The sequence below is a fragment of the Leguminivora glycinivorella genome, chromosome 4 (genome assembly GCF_023078275.1).
Source record: "Leguminivora glycinivorella isolate SPB_JAAS2020 chromosome 4, LegGlyc_1.1, whole genome shotgun sequence".
In the NCBI taxonomy this organism is placed as follows: domain Eukaryota; kingdom Metazoa; phylum Arthropoda; class Insecta; order Lepidoptera; family Tortricidae; genus Leguminivora; species Leguminivora glycinivorella.
In genome coordinates, this window is record NC_062974.1 from 17482806 (window position 1) to 17507663 (window position 24858).

Genomic DNA, 24858 nt, shown 5'->3' on the forward strand with positions numbered 1-24858 from the left:
CTCTGAAACAAATTATAACGAATGAACATCGAGAAAGATAGTAGTAGTAGTAAATAAGTCTATTAGTAGTTAGTAGTGAGTGGGGAGCTGGAGGGGGGGGGGTGCATCAGGTCCACTTTATGGCAGTACTCGTTTTTGAGAGAAACTGCTCGAGTTGCTTAAGAAAACACCGAATCACCATACATGTGCCTTTAAAATTTCAGTTCCCTCAACTCTTCATAGATCCCATCATCAGAACAGCTCCAGATTAATATGGGACTACTTTGGAGGTAGCTCATTTCAAACAAAAACAGAATTATTGTAATCTGACCACGGGTCTCGACGTAATCGGTGAACATACTATGAAACATGGACAAATGTGAGCCCCAAATATGTTATATACCTACAACCTCCTACTTTTTCGGTAAAGAAGTCGGTTAATATAATTAAAAAAAAAAACCGCCGCCTTTGGGGTTCTGGTGAAAGATACTTGCGAATGTTGGATTATGTAGAAATATGTAGGTATTTGTAAAAAACGGCTTTTAATACTTGCATTATTTGATGGCAACACAAATGAATATTATACGTATATCGTTAAGGTTTGAGGAGTTTCCTCAATTCCTCTTGAATCCGATTATAATAAATCGAAGCTTGACAAAATTTTCAATATTCTTAACAAACATAACTAAATAAATGTCACTGTTGCTATTCTTACAAAAATACCAAAGTAATAAGTGTGCCGTTTAGATTTAAGGAGTTCCGTTCTGACCTTCATCAGCAGTTCCACTGCACCAAATGTCACTGTTCTGGACGTAAGTGCATGCTGTTCTTATAAAAATACCAAAGTCACTAAAAGTGTGCCGTTCAGATTTGAGGAGTTCGGTTCTGACCATCAGCAGCAGTTCCGCTGCACTAAATGTCACTGTTCTGTCAATGCATGCTGTTCCTTAAAAAACACAAAAATCACCATATATGTGCCTTTCAGATTTGAGGAGTTCCCTCGATTTCTCCAGGATCCCATCATCAGAACTGGGTTCTGAGGAAAATGGGACCAATCTGTATGCATATTGCATATTATACAAAAATTCTCGATTCCTTGCGATATACAAAAATAATAGGCAAAGGTTACTAACATTGTAGTGCAGAGCATTTATATCAGCAGACACACGGCAGAGTTTCTGGGTGGGTATGAGGAGCAAGCAGCGACCGGAGAATCTGCCTGTGAGATTGAAATTACTTAGTAGGCTTTGAAAGTATTATAAATAAATATTAAGGTAAAAATATAAAGTACAACTTTGACTGCCTAAACCTACTTACTATCTACGGTAATATTACTAACAATTGGTTGACACTGTAGATTAGTTATCTATGTTTTATTATTTTCTGGCTCTCATCTAAAAATGAAAATTACGTATACTTTACAATGCGATTTTTCTATGAGATGGCAGAAATAGTTATTGATAATTAGTAATAAGTTTCGTTACGGTGAACCTACATTGGTAATCCGGTTATCATGTAGTTTGTCAAAGCATAAGGAAACTAAATAAACTACCCATTTTGTATGTAGGTCTCTCCGTTTGTTTAAAAAAAAACACTTACAAGATGTTAGCGGGGTAATTAAAACTGGTCTCGATACTAAACAGTGATAGGAATTGTACCTATTAGAAATATGTCGGTACTGTGTCCATAGATGATATACCGCGGACCCACGCACCCCTGGCTTATTTTCTGTTCATAATTTGTACAATAGGGGCCTAAATGCTTAAAATAATCGATTATACACTATGACGTTCCATAAAATATAAATATATCCCTTTCCAGAGCCAGAACCGCTGTGTGTTATATTGTAATACTAGCTGTTGGATCTCCATAACCTAAAATAATGAAATAAATAAATCACGTATAAATATCGATGCAAAATCTTGAACCGAGTACATCACTACTTTTGTTGATTTTCATATAAAATATGGCGGGGCAATTAATACTACCAAATAGTCGACATTCGCTGCCATCGCAATTTGAGCGGAGCAATTTACTCGTAAACTATCGCTAAGTAAGTAAGTAAGTAAGTAAGTAAATATTCTTTATTGCACCATTTTACATGTTATATGTATACAGAATGTTTAAAATACTAAAATACTATCAAAACATAAAAATCTCAAGATTGAGTTACAAATAAACATAGAATGGTGTATATGTATAATTATGCAACTAACTATAGAAAAAATTAATAGTTTAAAAAACACTATAAAACACGCTTTTATAAATGCACGTAAAAGCCAAAAATAAATTATGGATCGTTCAAGTTGTCTGTATTTGTGAGCTGAAGTTTAAAAACTATGTGCTTTTAATTATAATATTTGATTGTAAAAGCGTGGGGCGCTGGAACAGGAAAGACTTTTTGTATAACTTGCTGATAAATCAAATTATGCTATGTTACGGGAAGGAGGTTACACAGATTGACGCGCTAACTGTAGTTGCAGCATCACTAGTAGGTTCTACATTAAACAGTCAAATCAATTAAAAGTCAGTGTTCAAAGTAGGTACCAGTTTGTCGAACTCAGACAAAATATGCGCTAGTAGCGAGGAGAGTCGACAGTCACCGACACTTAGAACGCCGCTTTTTTCCGGTAATCAAAGTACAAATGGGGAAAGTGTCTACAGTGACAGGATGCAGAGTTCTTGTTCGTGGACGAGATATCTTTGGTTCTCTTTGGTAACCCTTAGGCGGCATATGTAAACGTTATGTTCTTATGCAACTTCATTCGCCAGGAAGTTCGGATTAGTATTTGTTTACAAGAAAGTCTTTCCTGTTCCAGCGCCCCACGCTTTTACAATCAAATATTATAATTAAAAGCACATAGTTTTTAAACTTCAGCTCACAAATACAGACAACTTGAACGATCCATAATTTATTTTTGGCTTTTACGTGCATTTATAAAAGCGTGTTTTATAGTGTTTTTTAAACTATTAATTTATTTTATACTTTTTAGTCATTAATAATGAAATACTTTTAACATTTATACATAAATTTATTTCAAGTAGGCGGATTTTACATGCCATTTGTGGCTTAACGTGTACTTATTGCTAATTGCTACTTAATAATAACTAGCGGCTACCTTTTTATTACGGTATTATCATAAAAATGTTTATACCTAGTAAGTTATCCGTAAAAGATAGACAATATAGACATGTGCCATCGCGGACTTTTTGAAGACATTAGAGAGACATACTTTCGCCATACATTGTTTTGAAGCTCTCAGCTAGTGGGATTTTGTTTGACTCGATTAGAAAATATTGTCACATTTCAACTAATTCAAACAAAATTTAAGTATTTCTTTTTTGCCGAGCCCCCTTTATTTGCTCTTAAGGGTCACAGGAAAACCATTACCCAACTTATTTTAAATACAACGTTGATCTTTCTTTTATGCGGGGGGCTTCGCCCCCCGAGCCCCCCTTTGTTTGCTCTTAAAGGTCACAAGAAAACGCTAACCCAACTTATTCTAAATACTACGTTGTTCTTTCTTTTATGCGGGGGGCTTCGCCCCCCCGAGCCCCCCTTTTCGTTACTCTTAAGGGTAACAAGAAAACCCTAACCCAACTTATTTTAAATACAACGTTTATCTTTCTTTTATGCGGGGGGCTTCGCCCCCCGAGCCCCCCTTTTCTTTACCCTTACGGATCACAAGAAAACCTTAACCCAACTTATTCTAAATACTACGTTGTTCTTTCTTTCATGCCCGGCTTCGCCCCCCGAGCCCCCCTTTGTTTGCTCTGAAAGGTCACAAGAAAACCCTGAACCAACTTATTTTAAATACAACGTTGATCTTTCTTTCATGCGGGGGCTTCGCCCCCCGAGCCCCCCTTTGTTTGCTCTTAAAGGTCACAAGAAAACGCTAACCCAACTTATTCTAAATACTACGTTGTTCTTTCTTTTATGCGGGGGGCTTCGCCCCCCCGAGCCCCCCTTTTCGTTACTCTTAAGGGTAACAAGAAAACCCTAACCCAACTTATTTTAAATACAACGTTTATCTTTCTTTTATGCGGGGGCTTCGCCCCCCGAGCCCCCCTTTTCTTTACCCTTACGGATCACAAGAAAACCTTAACCCAACTTATTCTAAATACTACGTTGTTCTTTCTTTTATGCCCGGCTTCGCCCCCCGAGCCCCCCTTTGTTTGCTCTTAAAGGTCACAAGAAAACGCTAACCCAACTTATCTTAAATACTACGTTGATCTTTCTTTCATGCGGGGGACTTCGCCCCCCGAACCCCCCTTTGTTTGCTCTTAAAGGTCACAAGAAAACGCTAACCCAACTTATCTTAAATACTACGTTGATCTTTCTTTCATGCGGGGGGCTTGGCCCCCCGAGCCCCCCTTTGTTTGCTCTGAAAGGTCACAAGAAAACCCTGAACCAACTTATTTTAAATACAACGTTGATCTTTCTTTCATGCGGGGGGCTTCGCCCCCCGAGCCCCCCTTTGTTTGCTCTTAAAGGTCACAAGAAAACGCTAACCCAACTTATTCTAAATACTACGTTGTTCTTTCTTTCATGCGGGGGCTTTGCCCCCCGAGCCCCCCTTTGTTTGCTCTGAAAGGTCACAAGAAAACGCTAACCCAACTTATTTTAAATACTACGTTAATCTTTCTTTTATGCGGGGGCTTCGCCCCCCGAGCCCCCCTTTTCGTTACTCTTAAGGGTAACAGGAAAACCCTAACCCAACTTATTTTAAATACAACGTTTATCTTTCTTTTATGCCCGGCTTCGCCCCCCGGGCCCCCTTTGTTTGCTCTTAAAGGTCACAAGAAAACGCTAACCCAACTAATCTTAAAAACCACGTTGATCTTTCTTTCATGCGGGGGGCTTCGCCCCCCGAGCCCCCTTTGTTTGCTCTTAAAGGTCACAAGAAAACGCTAACCCAACTTATCTTAAATACTACGTTGATCTTTCTTTCATGCGGGGGACTTCGCCCCCCGAGCCCCCCTTTGTTTGCTCTTAAAGGTCACAAGAAAACGCTAACCCAACTTATTCTAAATACTACGTTGATCATTCTTTCATGCGGGGGCTTCGCCCCCCGAGCCCCCCTTTTCTTTACTCTTAAGGATCACAAGAAAACCTTAACCCAACTTATTTTAAATACAACGTTGATCTTTCTTTTATGCAGGGGGCTTCGCCCCCCGAGCCCCCTTTGTTTACTCTGAAAGGTCACAAGAAAACGCTAACCCAACTTATTTTAAATACTACGTTGATCTTTCTTTCATACTTCCCCCCTCGAGCCCCCCCCCTTTTTTCTGTTCATATCTTCCGGCACCATCATCAGGCCTTGAAATCTAATCGTAGTCATAGTTCATTACAAGAACATTCTAAGAAGCCCAAAAACAGCTATGATACGATGTTCCATCATTTAGTTCCAGTTCATATCTTCCGGCTCCATCATCAGACCTTGAAACCTAATCGTAGTCAAAGTTCATTACAAGACTTTTCTAAGAAGCCCAAAAACAGCTATGATACTATGTTCCATCATGTAGTTCCAGTTCATATCTTCCGGCTCCATCATCAGACCTTGAAACCTAATCGTAGTCAAAGTTCATTACAAGACTTTTCTAAGAAGCCCAAAAACAGCTATGATACGATGTTCCATCATGTAGTTCCAGTTCATATCTTCCGGCTCCATCATCAGACCCTGAAACCTAATTGTAGTCAAAGTTCATTACAAGACTTTCCTAAGAAGCCCAAAAACAGCTATGATACGATGTTCCATCATGTAGTTCCAGTTCATATCTTCCGGCTCCATCATCAGACCTTGAAACCTAATCGTAGTCAAAGTTCATTACAAGACTTTTCTAAGAAGCCCAAAAACAGCTATGATACTATGTTCCATCATGTAGTTCCAGTTCATATCTTCCGGCTCCATCATCAGACCTTGAAACCTAATCGTAGTCAAAGTTCATTACAAGACTTTTCTAAGAAGCCCAAAAACAGCTATGATACGATGTTCCATCATTTAGTTCCAGTTCATATCTTCCGGCTCCATCATCAGACCTTGAAACCTAATCATAGTCAAAGTTCATTACAAGACTTTTCTAAGAAGCCCAAAAACAGCTATGATACTATGTTCCATCATGTAGTTCCAGTTCATATCTTCCGGCTCCATCATCAGACCTTGAAACCTAATCGTAGTCAAAGTTCATTACAAGACTTTTCTAAGAAACCCAAAAACAGCTATGATACGATGTTCCATCATGTAGTTCCAGTTCATATCTTTCGGCTTCATCATCAGACCTTGAAACCTAATTGTAGTTAAAGTTCATTACAAGACTTTTCTAAGAAACCCAAAAACGGCTATGATACGATGTTCCATCATGTAGTTCCAGTTCATATCTTCCGACTCCATCATCAGATCAGCTCAACAGTACCATATTATTGTATTGTCATCGGAACTACATATAGCTGCCAATTTTCATTACGCTACGACTCCTGGAAGATGGTTAAATTAGCCTCCGCAGATTCCATTACATAGTTAGTTACATACACGACGACCTAATAAAAGCGTGTTAAAAAATGTAAATCACACTAAATCCACCTATTTTATAGGTATTATCTTCACATTAGGAATGTTTGAGAGGCCGTCTTTCACGCGCATACAACCTATTTCGTCGAAAACTACACGAGCGTGTAGATCAAAGATCATTTGGTATATCAAGGCCATCCACGCCACGGTGAACTTATCAAACAGCTTACACACTATCTGGACATAATATATAGAAATACAGTGAATAATGTAAAATATGGAAGATATTCTGATTAGTTATTACTTCCCTGCAGTTACTATTGCCCGGCCTGGCCTTATAGCCATTATAGATCTTCTTTTATAAATTATTTAAATACTTACATACTTACATAGAAAACATCCATGACTCAGGAACAAATATCTGTGCTCATCACACAAACAAATGCCCGTACCGGGATTCGAACCCAAATTATCATTGGTCTTATCTGTCTATCGCGTGCAACGTTAAACTTCTTTTTTGCTTTTGAGCTATTTTCCTACGATATGAAACATGTCAAAATATATCAGGCCTAAGTGACCTGAAAAAGTAACTGTATTGAAATCAGCCCTATAAAAAACCTTGGTGTCGCTTTTCTCTTATTGACTAGTGCTGTAAACCATGATGACTCATCACAATTTTTAGACCCCTTACTCACACAACTCACTCATTACACACACAACTCACGCCCGTATTCCCAAAATGGATAGAAAGAGCACATCGACCTGCTCAAGTTCCATAGCCACACTTAGTAGTTAAGGGGTGGAAAGGAAATGAAATCGTGAATCCTAGGGGCTGCCGGCTGATGCAGATGGACTGCAAATTGTATCTTAGGAACCGTACTTTCGTACAGACTCGACTATTAGTGTGTGTAATTGTGTCATCCTCATCCCTCTGGCCACATGGTCCTACCGCCTTTTTCCGACCGTACATTATCGGGAGCGAGCCAGCGTCGATATTAAGCGGCCTATGATTGTCCAAGTTGTTGCTACAAAGAGATCGAACCCCACTCAAGGTATTTAATTTACTATTGATGTCACTACTAGATGCACGCATACGTACCCATTTTATATACCTACCTACGCACTTACTATATATTTTTGTACAGAACATACTTTATTCTTCATTAAAACTATACAAATCTAAAGGCGTGGTCTACGTTATTGCTGCTGATCCTGTTCCTCGGGCTACGAGCTGAACCCTGAGCCACATCTACACAGTGGTCGTATCGCTACAGTGGTCGATCAAATCTTTCTAAACCTCACTATAATACACACACGAGAACACAATGCATATAGAAAAAAATGCACTAGCATAACAAGCTTTTTCTTTTGATTGTTACTCTGCAAATAACAAATCTACAAAGCGGGTCTTCCTGATACAGGTACATTATAGTTAATAGGAAGCGCCAACCTTTAACTACAAATGTTTAATATTTATTACTGCAATTATTATTTTCACCTGCCAGCCTAGCAGAAGTGACAAATTGTTAACGCTACATGGCAAACAAAACGCAGTCTGGCTCTGTCGCGCCCCTACAGAAGAGCGAAAGGAGAGCAGAGAGAAACAGGAGGCTAGAACAGTAACGCTCAGCTATATACATACATACATATAAATAGGTATGCAATCCTGTATTCTCATAAGGGGCAGGTAGAGCACATGAAACTGCCTAAGTCCACTCCCGGCAATCAATCAAGGCATTGAAAGAACGCGATTGTGACTTCCATCATGTGGATCGTATGCCACCGACGTGGTATTTAAAAAAAAGACGACTCTATAGCTACATCACGATCCATTTACCGCCACCACTTACTTATGCCACGGCTTAATAAATACCTATAAACTTCATAGCCTAGAGCGCTGGTGGCCTAGCGGTAAGAGCGTGCGACTTTCGATCCGGAGGTCGCGGGTTCGAACCCGGCTCGTACCAATGAGTTTTTCTGAACTTATGTGCGAAATGTCATTTGATATTTGCCAGTCGCTTTTCGGTGAAGGAAAACATCGTGAGGAAATCGGACTAATTCCAATAAGGCCTAGTTATCCTTCGGGTTGGAAGGTCAGATGGCAGTCGCTTTCGTAAAAACTAGTGCCTACGCCAAATCTTGGGATTAGTTATCAAAGCGGACCCTAGGCATGAGCCGTGCCAAATGCCGGGATAACGCAAGGAGGATGATGAAACGTCATAGCCTAGACTTCTTGCGTATCCCTGCCCCAGATATCTAACTTTACAACCTAACAACAAACTGAATACATTTTACTACGACGTAATTCACGTAATAGAACGTACGACCGAGTACGACGGGAATGACATCTACCTAGATAAACAAAGAAATATTTTAGTCATATATTAAGGGTCGTATATACGAGTGTATACCTATACCTACTTACTATACGTTCAAACTACGTACCCACTTTGTTTTACACATTCCAAACTGTAGGTACAACACAAACATATGGTGTTGAGGACGTCCATGGTTTCTGATCGCTTGCCTCTTATATGATAAAATTAAGGTCTGCATATAGTATATATACTACATTGCTGTTTCTTTCGACATACTGTTATATTTAATGACATTACCTTGTTCGACGTCTTTTACGTAGGTATTATTTTATGTATAATGTTGAATTTAGAATTGATTTATGGAAATATCGCTGGTGCATAATTAGTGCGAAGACGTACCTAATGAACAAGGGCTGGAAAATTCCTAAGAAATCCCAGTTCTCTAGCCATAACTACAAAATAATAAGCAACTTCCAGCCTCTCATAGTTGAACTATGGAATGAATTCTGACAAATACCAGACAAAACCAAAGATGTTCAACCTTAATTGTAAATATTCCTACCAAAAATCCAAGTTTACACACAAAAGCAATTACCTCAAAAAATGTGTGACATAAATCTAAAAAACACAAATATAAAATAGACATACCATCAAGTTTTCATATTGACTACATATTTATTGCATCCATGGTCTTATATACATGGTTACAATGGACTTAAAAAAGTACACTATTAAGGCGTGGCAACTTATTTATAATAATATATATTGTATACTATACTAAACACTATAGCCATTTTTCTAGGTCACAGATGTTGTATGCATTACAAAAACAGAATTTGATAATTCAAGCCCTTACATAACTTATTCATTGTTACGTGGTGGCAAAAATAATTTGTCTTTAACTTTTTCTTTCCTCCTGTAATCTAACAATTTGGATCTTTGAGTCAAGTTTCGTATCGTTACCAGGTAATTACATGTAATACTCATTTCTGTAGGGTTCCATAGCAAACTACGACGGAATATCACTGAATACAATAATAAAGCAATATTTAGTTTTAAAGCTAGTGGCTCTCGGAGCTGTAAACTTTCACGATATGTCGGACGAACGGAAAAGTGAAAAATACTTCATCTTAAAGTCATTATCACAGTCAAGTTGAGCTACGAGTATACTACTACTAGTTATAACATGGTACTAAAGCAGGGGAGAAGGGTACAAAGACAGTCTATGAAACAGATGTTTAAGGGTTAACTACATGTTCAAAGTAAAATAAATAAATTTTTGCACGTACCCAATATCTCATCGCTCCTGTTCTATTTATGACCAACTTCGTCTCTCGTTCCATAGGTTCGTTCTCTAGGTTCTCCCTCCTTCATGAGTTATATCGTGGCTAATACTCATAATCTGAAAGCAGGTTTACAAACAATAAGCATGAGTCTTTGATTATAGGGTTTTTATTATGGGACCTATGTATAATAATAGGATGACAGATGATTTAAGCAGCATCCGAATTATTTCGAACGACACTTCGTGGCTGTGTAGCCCAATTCGAGAGAGAATCCCTCGTCCACAAACGCGGCAAGTGTATGCCCTCCCAGGTGGGTGGGGGTTGGAGACCTGCTCGTGGCACTGGCACCTCATGCGTTTATCATTCAAAGAGAAGAACACGGCATTGTCGTGCTTGGATTGACCGTCGTGGACAGCACGACGCCACATGGGCCGGTTTTCGGCCAGTTGCTGCCACTGGTACCATGGGATATCAAAGGCAACCATGTCACGCTTCACGCAATTTTTAAAGCGCAGCAAGGTATGTACAGGGTAGGAAAAACTAAACACACGTTTTAGCAAGAATGCTGGTATTTTCACAGATAGAATCTGTGGGTATCGTAGTTTTCAATGACATGCACTTATAAGGAACCCAGTAGTATTACATCTCTTTGTGTCCAGGAGATTACTTGCTTACTTACTTCACTGGCTCAGCGACCCAAAGAGGATCACACGAGATCCGACACAAGAGATCGCCACTCTGCCCTATCCTGCGCCAGTTCACGCCAGTTAAGGATCACCGAGGGCGTTCACAAGGGGTTCACAAGTCTTTTAGGGCCTCCTCGCACGAGCGAGATCTAGCCCGAAGATTAACTGGTACAAAATAGGTACCTTCTGTTTCACTGTTATGGTTTGGTTTTACTGTCATGCTGTCTAACTTATTTGAGTAATAAATGTATCCCTTTTTAACAACTTTACTGCCTATATTAATTTTACATCAATATTTATATTTTATACGCATTAGACTACATTGATGAATAAGCGATAAATTTGACATAAAATTTTGACAGATTGATGTGGCCAGTAAGAAGATAAGTAAGTATCAATGTTTTTTTAAAGTTGGTATAGCAGCAACATTAATCGTAAATCACAATTATAGAAAAAAAAAACATTATATTTGGTGATTGGATATGATATGTATGAACCGACGACGACTGGATCACTAGCCACTATGTAATACATATGGTGGGGGGATCTAAACATTATGGCGCGGAGTGAACAAGCGAAGTGAGCCAACCAAAGCAAACTCTTGGCTATTAAAAATATTTTTTGTTATTAAAATAGACTGAACCACTATCAGCAGGTGCTACAATGTAGATATGTATTTGAGTTAAATGCCACAGCCTCAAATTCATCAGTTCGTATTTCACTAAAACGTAAACAGTCGAAAGCCCCATCTTAAAATTGAGGGACAGGGTTTCGAAGGAATCTCCGCGTTCAAAAAGCTGCAATAATAAGTTAATACTACCTACTTACTATATTTCCTCGTATTTATACGGAAGATCCCTATGATGCTGTTAACTATATTAGTTACATACATTTTGGTGCTTTACACAGAAACTGTCTGTATAGCATAAGTAAATGCGTTTTTACTCGTGTGAATAATAGTAAAGAAAGACATCTTATCAACAGAAATAGGAAAAACAACAGATACTCTTTGTGTATCTTAGTTTCCCATTTTCCCTTCTAGACAAAAAAAAAACAAATTACATAAAATTAGATTTACTACATGTACCATATATTCTCGTAAGTATAAGCACTGGTAGTCTAGTGGTTAGAGGCGTTAGAGCGTGCTTCTTTCAACCCGGATGTCGCGGGTTCGAACCCCGGCTCATAACAATGATTTTTTTGAAATTTATTTGCGAAATGCCATTTGATATTTGCCAGTCGCTCTTCGGTGAAGGAGAACATCGTGAGAAAACCGGACTAATCCCAGTACGGCCTTAGTTACCCTTCGGGTTGGAAGGTCAGATGGCAGTCGCTTTCGTATAAACTAGTGGCTCCGACGCACATGTGAGTCGATACTAATTTAATGTTTACATGACATACAAAGTCAGGACTCACATATTGTGCGTCGAAGGCACTAAAGGCAAAGTCACAAATTGGTGAAAGTAACGAAAACGCGTATATGCGTTGGTGGCAGTGAATGCGTTAAAACCTTGAGCAATTACCTTAAAGCAAAGAGCCTGATGGCGTTTGCTGGAAATGGGTTTCTGAAATGGTGTTCTTTATTTTACTATTAATTTCGAGATAATCTTGAGTCATGTAAAAATAATCACTAAATTTGTCGTCGTAGGTCTTAATGACTTTTATTTTTAACTAATGTTGCATATAATTAGTACTTACCCCTTATTCCGAACCGAACGAGTGCGTAAAAGTGAATGAACGCCCAATTGTCTTGTTAAAGCTGCAGATTCCTCGTTAGCTATTATTTCCGCAAGAGCCAAAATTTTGGTCTCGTACTTTGGTCCATTTTTCTCCTTAAAATTACATTTTCAATTTGACTGACATTTGACATAAACCAACAGTCCGTTGCTCGGGCGACTCAGTTAGGTCTGACAGCCCGCTACCGGACCGCCCCGTCCCGCGTCGTGAACGTAGACTCAACGGTTGCGTGTACTCGAATCGTATGGCCCGGTGCCGGGCAGGAGGCGATGGCGCACCGTCGAGCTGCCGTACGGCGTCGTCCCGCGCCGTTCCGTCGACGGTCCGCCCCGTTCTAGTGTGAGTCATGCTTTATACGTATACCGTTAAGGTTTGAAGAGTTTCCTCAATTCCTCATGAATCCGATATCCGATTATAAGAAATCGAGCTTGACAACATTTGACTTGAAAACTCTATTATGCTTAACAAACATAAACAAAGAGAACAAATCTCCTAACAAATAAATGTCACTGTTCTGAACTTAAATGCATGCTGTTCTTATAAAAATACCAAAGTCACTATAAGCGTGCAGTTCAGATTTAAGGAGTTCCGTTCTGATCTTTATCAGCAGTTCTACTGCACCAAATGTTACTGTTCTGGACAAGTTCGTGCTGTTCTTATAAAAATACCAAAGGCACTATAGGTGTGCCGTTTAGATTTGAGGAGTTCCGTTCTGACCATCATCAGCAGTTCCACTGCATCAAATGTCACTGTTTCGTACGTAAATGCATACCTATTGCTCTTATAAAAACATAAAAATCACTATAATGTATGCCTTTAATATTTGAGGAGTTCCCTCGATTTCTCCAGGATCACATCATCAGAACTGAGTTCTGATAAAAATGGAACCAATCTGTAAATACATTCAATCAAATAAAAATAAAAAAATGGTCTTGTAACGACGGAGATACCGTGGAACAAAAAAAATACAGACGAATTGAGAACCTCCTTCCTTGAGATTTGGGCGGCGGTTAAAAAAATTAGGTAGGTAGGTATAAAACGGAATGGACCACAACAATTGGAATTTTGTAAGGGAAAAATCAACATAGTTATCTATTTTCGTAATTTTGCCTTTTCCATTGAAAGAAAAAAGAATATGTGGCACATTTCCAAATTCCCGAGCGACTTTACGAATTGTTTGAATTGCGCTCGGCAGCAGTGACGGGTCGACGCATCGCCATCGTACGCACTACGCACACGTCGCAAAGTCAACCTCTCGTGATTTACACTCGTCGTGGCACTGAAACTTGACCAGTTTCATGTACTCTGCCCATCCCTTTTGTGACATAGGTATATGCGTGTTATGTGTATACAGCGTGTGGATTCCATACGGGCGAATAATGTATCCAGTTATAGTATCTAATCATACGAATCATATAGGATAATCATTTTATTAAAAAGTGTTATTAATTAAGAGTAATTATTTTTTTAAATCTGACCAAGCAGCAATGTACGCCGTCCATGTTAACTTGACATGACATAAACGTCATGTCGTAATGACGTTTAGGTAGGTACGCTAATTCGTGTGGACGTAATACATTGCGTGCTGAATTATTATGTATGAAAAAAAATATCTCATCTATTCAATAAAAAAACCATGTAGTTAGGCTCCTTAGGTTCAATACTAATCATTATTCAAATATTCGCCCGTATGGAATACACACGCTGTATGTGTTTCTCAGTTGGTTCAATTTAGCAAATGTTAGGTATTTAAATATTTACAAACCTGCCAACGTGGCGGTCAGCTCCACATTTCGTCAGATGTTGTACCCAATCGATACTGCGATATTATCAACTATCGCAGTATCGATCTGTGGACTGAAACTAAATTCCTGCTGCGCGCAATTTACTTTGGCACAAACCAACATCTGAAATTGATGCCTACTTACACAGGAAGTTAGCCACTAAATAGACGATCGTATAATTAATTATACGTGCTCCCTACATTTTCTACAACAAATTTTTAGGTAGATTAATTACCCATCTAAAAATAATATAAAAACATGCGAAATTCGTACCGTATATAAGAACGGCGGCGGAACACATAGACATGGAGGTGCGAATTTATGAAAGAATATTTTTGTCTAAAGTTTGAAAATACTCGTAGGTACGAGTATGTAACTTGTAGAGTCGAGACCCATTTTTAACTCCCGACGCAAAAACGACGGGGTGTTATAAGTTTGACGTGTCTGTCAGTCTGTCTGTTTGTCTGTCTGTCTGTGTGTGTGTCTGTCTGTGGCATCGTAGCTCCCGAACGGATGAACCGATTTCGATTTAGTTTTTTTTGTTTGAAAGCTGTGTCGGGAGTGTTCTTAGCTATGTTTCATGAAAATCGGTCCACTAGGTCGAGGTCGGGGGTTTTTTCAAAATTTTAATTGGTTAGGTTATTAAGTACCTATTACTATCAAAATCGTTGTCAAGTCAGCTTGGCCCGATTCAATGACATCCGTTTTCATTCTCGTGACGCGCTTAGCACTTTAGCAGACCAAAATAAATTTACCCGCTTTAATAGTTGACCAAACAAGAGCTGCGCATGGTGTAGGTTAACACTCCTACTATTCTGTTGTTCAGACCCTTTAGCACAACTTGCCTTGTCGCGCGCGAGTCCATACATCAAGCGCAACTTCAAGTAATATGGACTCGCGCGCGACAAGGCAAGTTGTGCTAGAGGGTCAGATAAAGACTCATACACACGTCGCAATAATTGCCTAATTCTACTTGCTTGACGACCGGTCTGGCTCAGTCGGTAGTGACCCTGACTGCTGACGCCGTGTCTTGCGTGGGCGACGGTCGCGCGACCGTCGCGCGACCGTCGCCGTCGCGTCTCATACTTCCATATCGATAAGGTTTGATTTCGTATGCGTCGCATCGCCGTCGCGCGATCATCGCGCGACCGTCGCTCACGCAAGCCACGGCGTGAGCCGCGGTCCCTCCCGGTAAGGGCATTTATTTGTGTGATGAGCACAGATATTGGTTCCTGAGTCATGGATGTTTTCTATGTATATAAGTATGTACGAGTATGTATATCGTCGCTTAGCACCCATAGTACAAGCTTTGCTTAGTTTGGGGCTAAGTTGATCTGTGTAAGGTGTCCCCCAATTTTTTTTTTGTTGCAGGGGCCGTGACGAGGAAAATGGCGCAGACAGGGAGAGGTCGGGTCGAGGGTGGGCGTCCACCACCAACCTCAGCTCGGAGCCGCCCAAGAAAGACGCCTTCTCCACGGGTAAACTATACCGATCACTAAAATACTAGTCCAGATCAAAGATTTTTCTTGTGCAACAAAAAACAAACCAAACATCAAACACGCGAAAGTCCAAATTATAGAGAGCGTTTGTTTTATGGTGATGATGATTTTACATTTGTGTTGGTTTAGGTTTTACCTTTAACATTATTTAGTTCGGAACGGAAAATGTAATGTCAAACGAAGATTAAAATGTAATGATTTTATGGTTTTAAGTAGTTTACGTTTATGGGCGCTAATTGGGATCATCCACATATTACGTCACACCAAATTTCAGGTTTTTGGACCCCTCCCCCCCCCCCTATGTCACGCTTTTTTGTATCCCTTTAACAGGGATTGTCACATTTAGTATGACCCCCCCCCTTACACTGTGACGTAATATATGGATGACGCCTATTCACTTTCTTCACACATTTTCCCGTTACGATTCTGGTCATATAATTATACTACTCTTTGATTCTGGATATCGAGTTTGCCACATAAAATAATAATCAAATGACCAAATTATCATATACTCCGTATACTCGTATATTATTTTTACGCGATTAACGCAGTGGCAACTGCACTGTTAATTTTTTTACAATCCATTGATAGCATAAAATATCCAAGCACTTAACTTTTAAGAGTACCTACGTAGTTAGGTGTAGTAAGTATAATATATGTACCTAATAGACAAATTATAGACACCAAAATAGTAAGTCCATTAAAGGAAACAGTTTTTTTTTAATTCGTAACTTTTTTTCTGAAAAACACCATACACCTGCGATAGATGTTACATGAATTGCTGTTAAGAAACAGGCTTTGTGTTCGATGTGCGATTGACATGTCATAGTTTTGACACTTACTTAGTGTGAGTTAAATTGTAAAGCCCGTTTCTCAACAGCAATTGAAGTAATATCTAAAGTCCAAAGTGTTTTATTTGTAAGTATATGTCAAACTGATTACAGTGGTGGTAAACAATATAATATATGTAGCATTATACTCTGCCTGATGGCGTACATAAACTTAATTATGTCCTTACATACTAACATGCGAAATTGATTTTACGTAACTATATTCAACATAAATTGGGAAATTGAGTAATAATTAGGTATAATATAATTAATATTGAAATTCATATCAGACCGTGAGCATTAAAATTATGTAGCAAAAATTCAGAAATAGAATAAAAACAATTATCAATTAAAAATGTCAATAGTTTACGTTTAAATTCATTTAAGGGTAACGTTCTAAAACTAACAGGGAATTTGTTATAAATCTTACTAGCTAAGCAGAAGTAGCAGAACACACTTTTGCGCATTAAGGCAGTTTTTGCGAAAACAGGAAATAGATTCTGAGGGTACCTGGAATCTCTAGTAAATACCTCGGAAACCGTCCTGAATAATGTTGAGTTTGTTTTAATAAACATGATAATTTCAAAAATGTATAGGCACGAAAAAGTCAAAATATTTAATTCTTTAAAATGTGGCATCTATCGCAAGTGTATGCTTTTTTTTAGAAAAAAATACGAATTTAAGAAAACAAACTATGCCATTATGTTTCCTGTAATGGACCTAATTAGTTAACGGAACGGAAGTTAACGGAATTCAATAAAAACACGGTGTATATGCAGCCATCTTGTGATAAAGATGCTGTCTTGGTGGATAAAACGGTGTTTAGGTGCGCAGTATGTGCAAAGTCATTTTATAAATGGGGCAAGGGTCAAAGGGATCGGCTGGCTTTGTCGACCACGCCGACCTTTAATTACTTTAGCTGGTAAGTAAGGACGATAAACCCATTATGTTAAAAAAAAGTATTTTAAAAGAATTTGTATTTATATTTCAAAGTGCCTATATATTATGTAGGCTACCCACTACCCAGTTACCTACAATTATTTAAAACTAGAGTAGGAATTTAACTGGCTATGTACCAATAGGTAACCGTAATCCGTACCTAATTAGTCTAATTACCTATTTCGTAAAAATGGACTTAGCAAGTTTTCCATATACCTGTTTAAAAAAAAAATCAGTCGAATTGAGAACCTCCTCCTTTTTTTGAAGTCGGTTAAAAATATATATATTTTTTTTATTATCGTACCTATACCTCATCTGATCATGCCAACATTGTAATGTATGTACCAGATAGGTAAGGCGTATTCTTAATCATACAATGGACCAACAATTTATCATCAGACCTACAACATAAGGGTAGGTTCAGATGACAGGCGTTCAACGCGCGTTTACAACTAAGTATATGAGTTTATATTCAGGCCGTACATATGCTAACGCGTTTCACTTGAACGCTTGTCATCTGATTCTCCTAAAAAGCGACATTGTGTTGCAGGGTTCGGTAAACCGAAATCATCGTGGACGTCGACGCCGGACCTTGCCGCGGAGGAGACGAGTAACGCAGTAACCGTCAGCCTGAAGCTGCCCAAACGGCGGCTCACAGGGCCTCTACCCGCCTTAGACACAGGCCAGTCTGCAGCCACTACAGGTGACCTTCAGTTGTTTTATTAAGTTTGTCGAGTAAGGCAGTAACAGTCAGTCTGGAGCTGCCCAAACGGCGGCTTAAGGGCATGCTACCCGCCAGACACAGGCCAGGCCAGTCTGCAGCCACTACAGGTGACCTTCAGTTGTTTTATTAAGTTTGTCGGGTAACGCAGTACCAGTCAGCCTGAAGCTGCCCAAACGGCGGCTGACGGGCCCGCTACCCGCCCTAGACACAGGTCAGTCCGCAGGCACAACAGGTGACTGTTAGTTGTTTTATTAGGCTTGGCCGCGGAGGAGACGAGGGCGGTGACCGTCAGCAAAGAGGATCGAGTATTATAGAGAGTTACTGTCCAAGTAAAATGTGTAATCATAGTGCATAGACTTCCATCTCTTGACACAAGCTTAAAACTTTTAAACCTCAGTTTTGACTATTTGGCCCATGTTGTTAGCTTGATATGTGTTAAAATATCAAATATGTATTAATATTAGCGCCATCTAGCCGAGCGTTCCCCAAAGGTGTAACGCCATCTAAGCCACCGTACCTGTTTCTCTAGGGCTTTGAGGTACGTTTTTTTCTTAGACTTAATCCGTCTATACGGAGTTACATATGTCTTTGCCGTCAGCCTGAAAACGGAAAAATAATTTGACGAATCTGTGATTATGATTATCTATTCTAAATCAACCTCTATATTCATTGTTTAAGTATCTACGTGTTCTTACGTTGTATACGTTCATAAACAACCTGCAATGAACGTTTTTGTTATTCCAATTCCTCCCAAGTCTGACGTCAGTGGCTTTTATGAGCATTATAAAAAGGATTGTCTGAATTGTTTGATACATCCAGAATTTTTAAGCTTATAGACGAAGTTTTATTTCCAAGTTTAACAGTGGTTCCCAACTCTGTTTATGTATGTGACACACTCATAAAAATTTATCACAGTGCCCTATTCTAGTATGGCTATTTGAAATAGATAGAAAACATGGTGAGAAAAATTGTCTTACGGAGCTTCTTCCTACTGTCTACGGCACCACAGGGCGCCGCGACACAGTTTGGGAACCCCTAAAGTAAGAAAATTATTAAATAATTTGTATTATGCAGACACAGTGACGCTGCGCCGGCCGTCGCCGTCACCGCCGCCCGTGCCCGCCTCCGCCAGTCTCACCATCAACAAGAATGATTCACTGGCCGAGCGCGTGCGCAAGGTAACAATAATATCCTGAAGCGTTGTCCGACATTCTTTTTGGCAGCTCGTGACATTGCATTTTATTCCGGGGCGTTAAGAGTCGTAAACTCGTCATCGTTAATGAAAATTTTCGAATTTATTAAGAGCCAATTTAGAGGGTAGGAAAACTCGCATGCTGGTTTCATTACAATGTAGCATTTGATCGGTGGCCGAGTTGTATTTAACCTTAATAGTTCGTATAGTATGTAATATGTATCTAAAAATCTCACGCGAGTTCGCACGACTAAATGAGACCAATAGCAAAACTTGATAGCGCTCTATTGATATGTACCTATTACCTACATAATTTCGCCAAGGTGAACATAGTCGATGTCGTTGTCCTTAAAATAAGTCGAATTTTCCTCCAGTCCAGACTTCTACAAGAATAACATTCCTGAAACCTGTCTGTACTTAGTCATTCTTTTGATGTTTTATAATCAAACTTATACCCGACCCTCCCTATGTACTTATATTTTAAAATTTTATCCACTCTGGCTGTTTCGAGAATTATTACTACACGCCAAGGGGATAAAACTAGTACTATATGGAAGAGACTTCTCCACCGGATGTATCGCATCACTTTTATAATAGTCATAAAATTGTCTAACACGAGAGCGAAGATAGTATCCATTAAGAATTCCAAATCGCTCTCGAAACACAAAATATTTTTCATCTCTTGAGAATGCTTACAAACAATATCGGCAGAGCTATAAGTGTTTACGTTACTGAATAACAGAATATCTATAAAAGAAATATAAAGTGGGTCAAGATACTAGAACTGTCTGACATAGCTCTTCAGTCTGTTGCGAAGCCCGAAATAAACTTAAAAGGTCATCATCAAAGCATGTGGATGCGCGCCGTGCGTTAAAGTTAACTAATTGAGGAAATGGTATCTAGGCATATTCGCATACCTATATTATGTATAGTCATAATAAAATAAATATATACTTATCCGAAACGATATTCATAAAAGCTCTACTAGAAATTAAACGATAAACGAAATCTCAAACGGAAGGCATAAAATGAGCATAAAATGCATTTGAGGGACGCCTATTTCAAATCAGATAATATAATTAGTTAGTTACAGTATCTTGTTGTTCAATACAGATAGTGCTTTTTTTACGCACTAGTACGAGAAGTGGTTCATTTTTTGTCAGATGGAAACTTCGGAGAGCCATCTGTGCTGAAAAACGTCGTACGATAGATACACGTGCGAAAAGGTTCGTAACTTGTGTCGATTTAAAACACTCCCTTCGGTCGTGTTATAATTTATCGGCACTCGTTTCGAACTTCCTTTTTTTGGCACTTGTATCGTAATGTACTATTATACGGTAAACGTAGCGTTACACGCATTTAAAATTTTCCCAATAGTACTAGTAAATAAGTACTTTAATTTACATTGTGTTTATTTATTACAGATGAACTTATTAAAAGCTCAAAACAGTTTCGAAAAAGAATCAAGCCTAGAAAAGGAAAAAGAGAAAACAAGGAGAAGTTTATCGAGAAGCAAAGAAGAGGAAAAACCATCTAGAATAAAAGAAACCCCACCTCGGTCTTCAAACAAAGATGACGTTAACTTTATGATGCAGGTAGATACAAAGACAAAGAAAGAATTATTAGGCCTTAACCTACTCATATTCGTACTTTATGCAATTTGAAATAAACTTTATGCATTAGAAGATGATATTTCTGTTCGGATATTTCAGGTAAAAGAATCAAGAAATTCCTTAAAGACTTCCAAACCACCTATACGCGGCGGGCCCTCACGAGAGAAGGAGGAATCTGATGACGACGCAAGCACAGCAGGCACCACGACCACTGAGGGGACCCTTGTTGACGCTAATGTTAAGGACTACCAGGTAAAAATCACTTCTGATGTACTGATGGAGTAGACCTTAAAAGAAGGAAATTGAATGAAATCTTTAAAACCTAACTTGTAAATGAATAAAATCTCTGTAATTGAAAAAAAAATATGCTTACGTGTTGAGCTTCATAAACTAAAGTTCCACATATGTACTTGTTAAAGTACCTGCCGGCCAAATCTTGGAATAAACAAACAGAAACTGGGTAAATGAAATGAAATTATTAATCGTCTCTCTAAATTTCAGGACCAAATAGAAGGACTAAAGCAAGAAGTAGACATTCTACGAAAACGTTGCGAGCGAGTCGAAAAGGAGAAGAGCGACATATTGCTTAGAAGGCTCGCAAACATCGACACCGCCAACAAGTATACCACTGGGCGGTCATCGGAGGTGCTCAAGCTGCAGCAGAAGGTCAACGAACTGACCTCGCAGAACGAAGACTTGAAGGATGAGAAGAAACATCTCAATTTGAAGATTAAGGAGATTGAGAGTGAACTTGAGGTAAGCTGATAAGCCGTGTGGAACTGTTATTAAAATAATTATAACCAGTTATATATGAATCGTGAATATATTAATTTGTGCCACCGAGATTTGATTCCCCTTGGAATCTAACCAGGTTTTGTCTTATATGTACATCCTGAATATACCTAATTACCTACACATAATAATAGCTTAGAGGATTCAATAAAAAATTGCTAACGACTAAAAAAATCACTAAAATCCGTACTAAATCCAGTTTAAATGCATTTGAATAAAAAGTCATCTCCGTGCAGCTGCAAACTAACATCACGCTTAGAAAATTTTGAAATTGAATTGTATTCATCATTTTCATCAGTCATAATATCTTTTATCTTTTTTAAGTCTCGTCCGTCCGGCGAATCACTAGCGCGGCAAGTGGAACAGCTGCGAGCGAAGCTACTAGCCGCCGAGACGTTATGCGAGGAGTTGATGGATGAGAATGAAGATATGAAAAAGGAGCTTCGCGATCTTGAAGAGGAGATCGAGGAGATGCAAGATAATTTCAGGTATCCTTAATAATTGTTATTTGGCGGATCAACAAAAATGAGTCGCATTTGGTCGCATTCATTGCTGCGCGAAGAATGGTCGGAGATGGCAACTGGCCATTGCAAAAGTACCCAAAATCCTACTCAGAAGCCGAAGGGCTTCTCGCTGCCGAGGAAATACTGGTGCCGCCTAAATAGAATTCGCACGGGTCATGGCAATGCAATCACATGCGATACAAATGGGGATGGAACGAGAGTCCGTTATGTGACTGCGGCCTTGAGGATCAAACTACCCAGCACATAATCGAACGATGCCCTAAGAGACGTTTCCAAGGCAGCCCGGTGGATCTCTATACCAATTTGACACCTGACGCGATCGGTTGGTTGCGTAACCTGGATGTCGACTTATAATATTAATTGTCTGCAAATATACGCCATACGCTTAAATAAATTGCTGCGCGAAGCAGTGGGCCTATACAGATGTTTTAATATTTGTCTAATGATGCCTTAATTTGTAACCATCGATATTCGTGGTAAGCTCTCAGCTCGGCCTGTGGAGATGCGACTAACCTGAAGGGCAAGGCAGTTTTTCACAGACCACGCTGGTTCGCGTGACAATATCCTTGTGATGCTGCTCTCTAAAGTTAGACTTACACATAAGTAGCAATATCAGATGATGGTCTTGAAAATGTCCACTAAACTTATATTCACAACACAACACGACACGAATGAACGACAAAAGTAACAAAATCACAGAAAAAAACACACACATATCTTTTAGGTAATATCAAGTAATATGTAACACTGACACTGACATACGATACGAGTGACATAGCCAACAAAAATCACTGGTTTTACATTTTAGCGAAGTTACAGGTTTGTGTTATTCCTACATGGACGTTCAAGAAAGTTGCATATATCATAAAATGTTTTTCGGATTTTGCGTCATTACATTCATTACCTGTACGACATCCGTACCTATTAGATATAGGTCCATCCACACAATATAGGTATAAATCATTAAATCTATAGAGATTGCGAGAGATGGTAATCACGAATATTCGCTGAACCTTCCATTGAAAATTTGGATGTACCTTTAGACGCAATAACTTGCTTAGTGCGCAATTTTATTATCCACAGGTTTTTCTTTACTACAAATTCAGACCGGATTAAAATCGATCTCTTCATTTCAGAGAAGACCAAGCGGATGAGTACTCATCCTTAAGGAGAGAACTGGAACAGACTATAAAGAATTGTAGAGTATTGTCGTTCAAGTTGAAAAAGACGGAGAGGAAAGCAGAACAGTTGGAGCAGGAGAAATTGGACCAAGAGAAAAAATTACTAGAGGTGAGTTTAATACGATTAAAACACGACATAAACCTCAACTCCGACAAAGGTGTATCTATATTCACCGGCACATATTTTATGAAGTTTACTCTCATGAATGAGTCACATATCACAAAAGACTTGATCAAATTGCAAAACACTATGTAAAGAAAGATCGTCGAGATTCGAGGAGCAGGAAGTGTTAAAACGACAAAACACCAACGCTGTGTCAATAACTCACTATGTCAAATATATTTCAGATAGTAGGCGGCCAAGGCGGCTTAGACCGCGTGCATCGCATCAAGGAGCTGGAAGTAGAGCTGGCTCGTTCCAACGAGGTGGCACTGAGACTCCAGCGTGAGCTTGCCGATGCCAAAGCTTCCCTGGCTGGCGCACCACCCGCCAACCTCAAGAAGGCTACCATGCCCGTTGAAGGCGTAAGTAACAAATTTCGTTTCAAACCATTCGGATAACGTTGGCAAAATATAAATTGATCCGATCTCTTGAACAAAATCAAATTAAATGGACAGTTTAAATTTTGATAACCTTAAAGTTAAGTGGTCTTGCCACCTTAAAACATGTGTGTATTTACGACCGTTAGCGTTAAAGTTAGAAACAGGACTCAAAAACTTGTATGTATTATCAAACGTCTGTCCTCGTTAAAGCGTTCGCTAAATTTTCATAGACCTCTGCGGCGTGACATTGATGTGTCTGTTGATGCAACTGCCCCTTAATCAGTTATTAAAATGAAACAAAGAAGCTTGTCTCGAAAATTGTGCCCATTAGAAAATGAAGACTTTTACTAAACCTACAGTTAATGTCCATTTTGGTCGAGCGCGAGCCTAAAGTGCCCTGTCGGTGATTATTTACTGGACATCCGGTATGGACCTAAGCTCCAGAAATCCGTAGCACATTTGGCTACGTGAATCACGCACGGCGTAACAATCGTATAAAATGTACATAATCGGTTACACGCAATATATATTGCATTCTAGTGTTCGCTGGCTGTTACAAGCCCGGCGGCAAAATTAATCACTGGCTAACAACAACTTGTCACTACCAAGCCGTAATATATTACTCCTGCCCACACAAATTCCACTGTTGCTGTATTTCAGTTTAGTTCATGTGAAAATAAGAAAAATCGTCAATTTATTGCGATTCGATTAAAGCAAGTTAA

The 24858-nt window shown here is 39.1% G+C and overlaps 1 protein-coding gene and 1 long non-coding RNA gene across 4 annotated transcripts in view; one reads left to right on the forward strand and one right to left on the reverse strand.

Moving 5' to 3' along the window:
* LOC125225303 (myosin-11) overlaps window positions 1-24858 on the forward strand; it is a 54969-nt gene that overhangs the window by 15698 nt on the left and 14413 nt on the right. For all 3 annotated transcript variants that reach the window (XM_048128948.1, XM_048128946.1, XM_048128947.1), the window contains exons 2-10: window positions 15671-15777; window positions 18118-18270; window positions 19366-19469; window positions 20908-21078; window positions 21196-21348; window positions 21598-21852; window positions 22213-22376; window positions 23549-23702; window positions 23942-24118. In XM_048128948.1, the coding sequence (XP_047984905.1) occupies window positions 15671-15777; window positions 18118-18270; window positions 19366-19469; window positions 20908-21078; window positions 21196-21348; window positions 21598-21852; window positions 22213-22376; window positions 23549-23702; window positions 23942-24118 (1438 nt within the window). The remainder of the gene's footprint in view (window positions 1-15670; window positions 15778-18117; window positions 18271-19365; window positions 19470-20907; window positions 21079-21195; window positions 21349-21597; window positions 21853-22212; window positions 22377-23548; window positions 23703-23941; window positions 24119-24858) is intronic.
* Window positions 1137-11079, reverse strand: LOC125225324. The gene is made up of 3 exons (XR_007176977.1): window positions 10772-11079; window positions 10096-10208; window positions 1137-1198 (listed from the first exon to the last, which is right to left on the reverse strand). It is a non-coding gene; the product is annotated as an uncharacterized LOC125225324 (long non-coding RNA).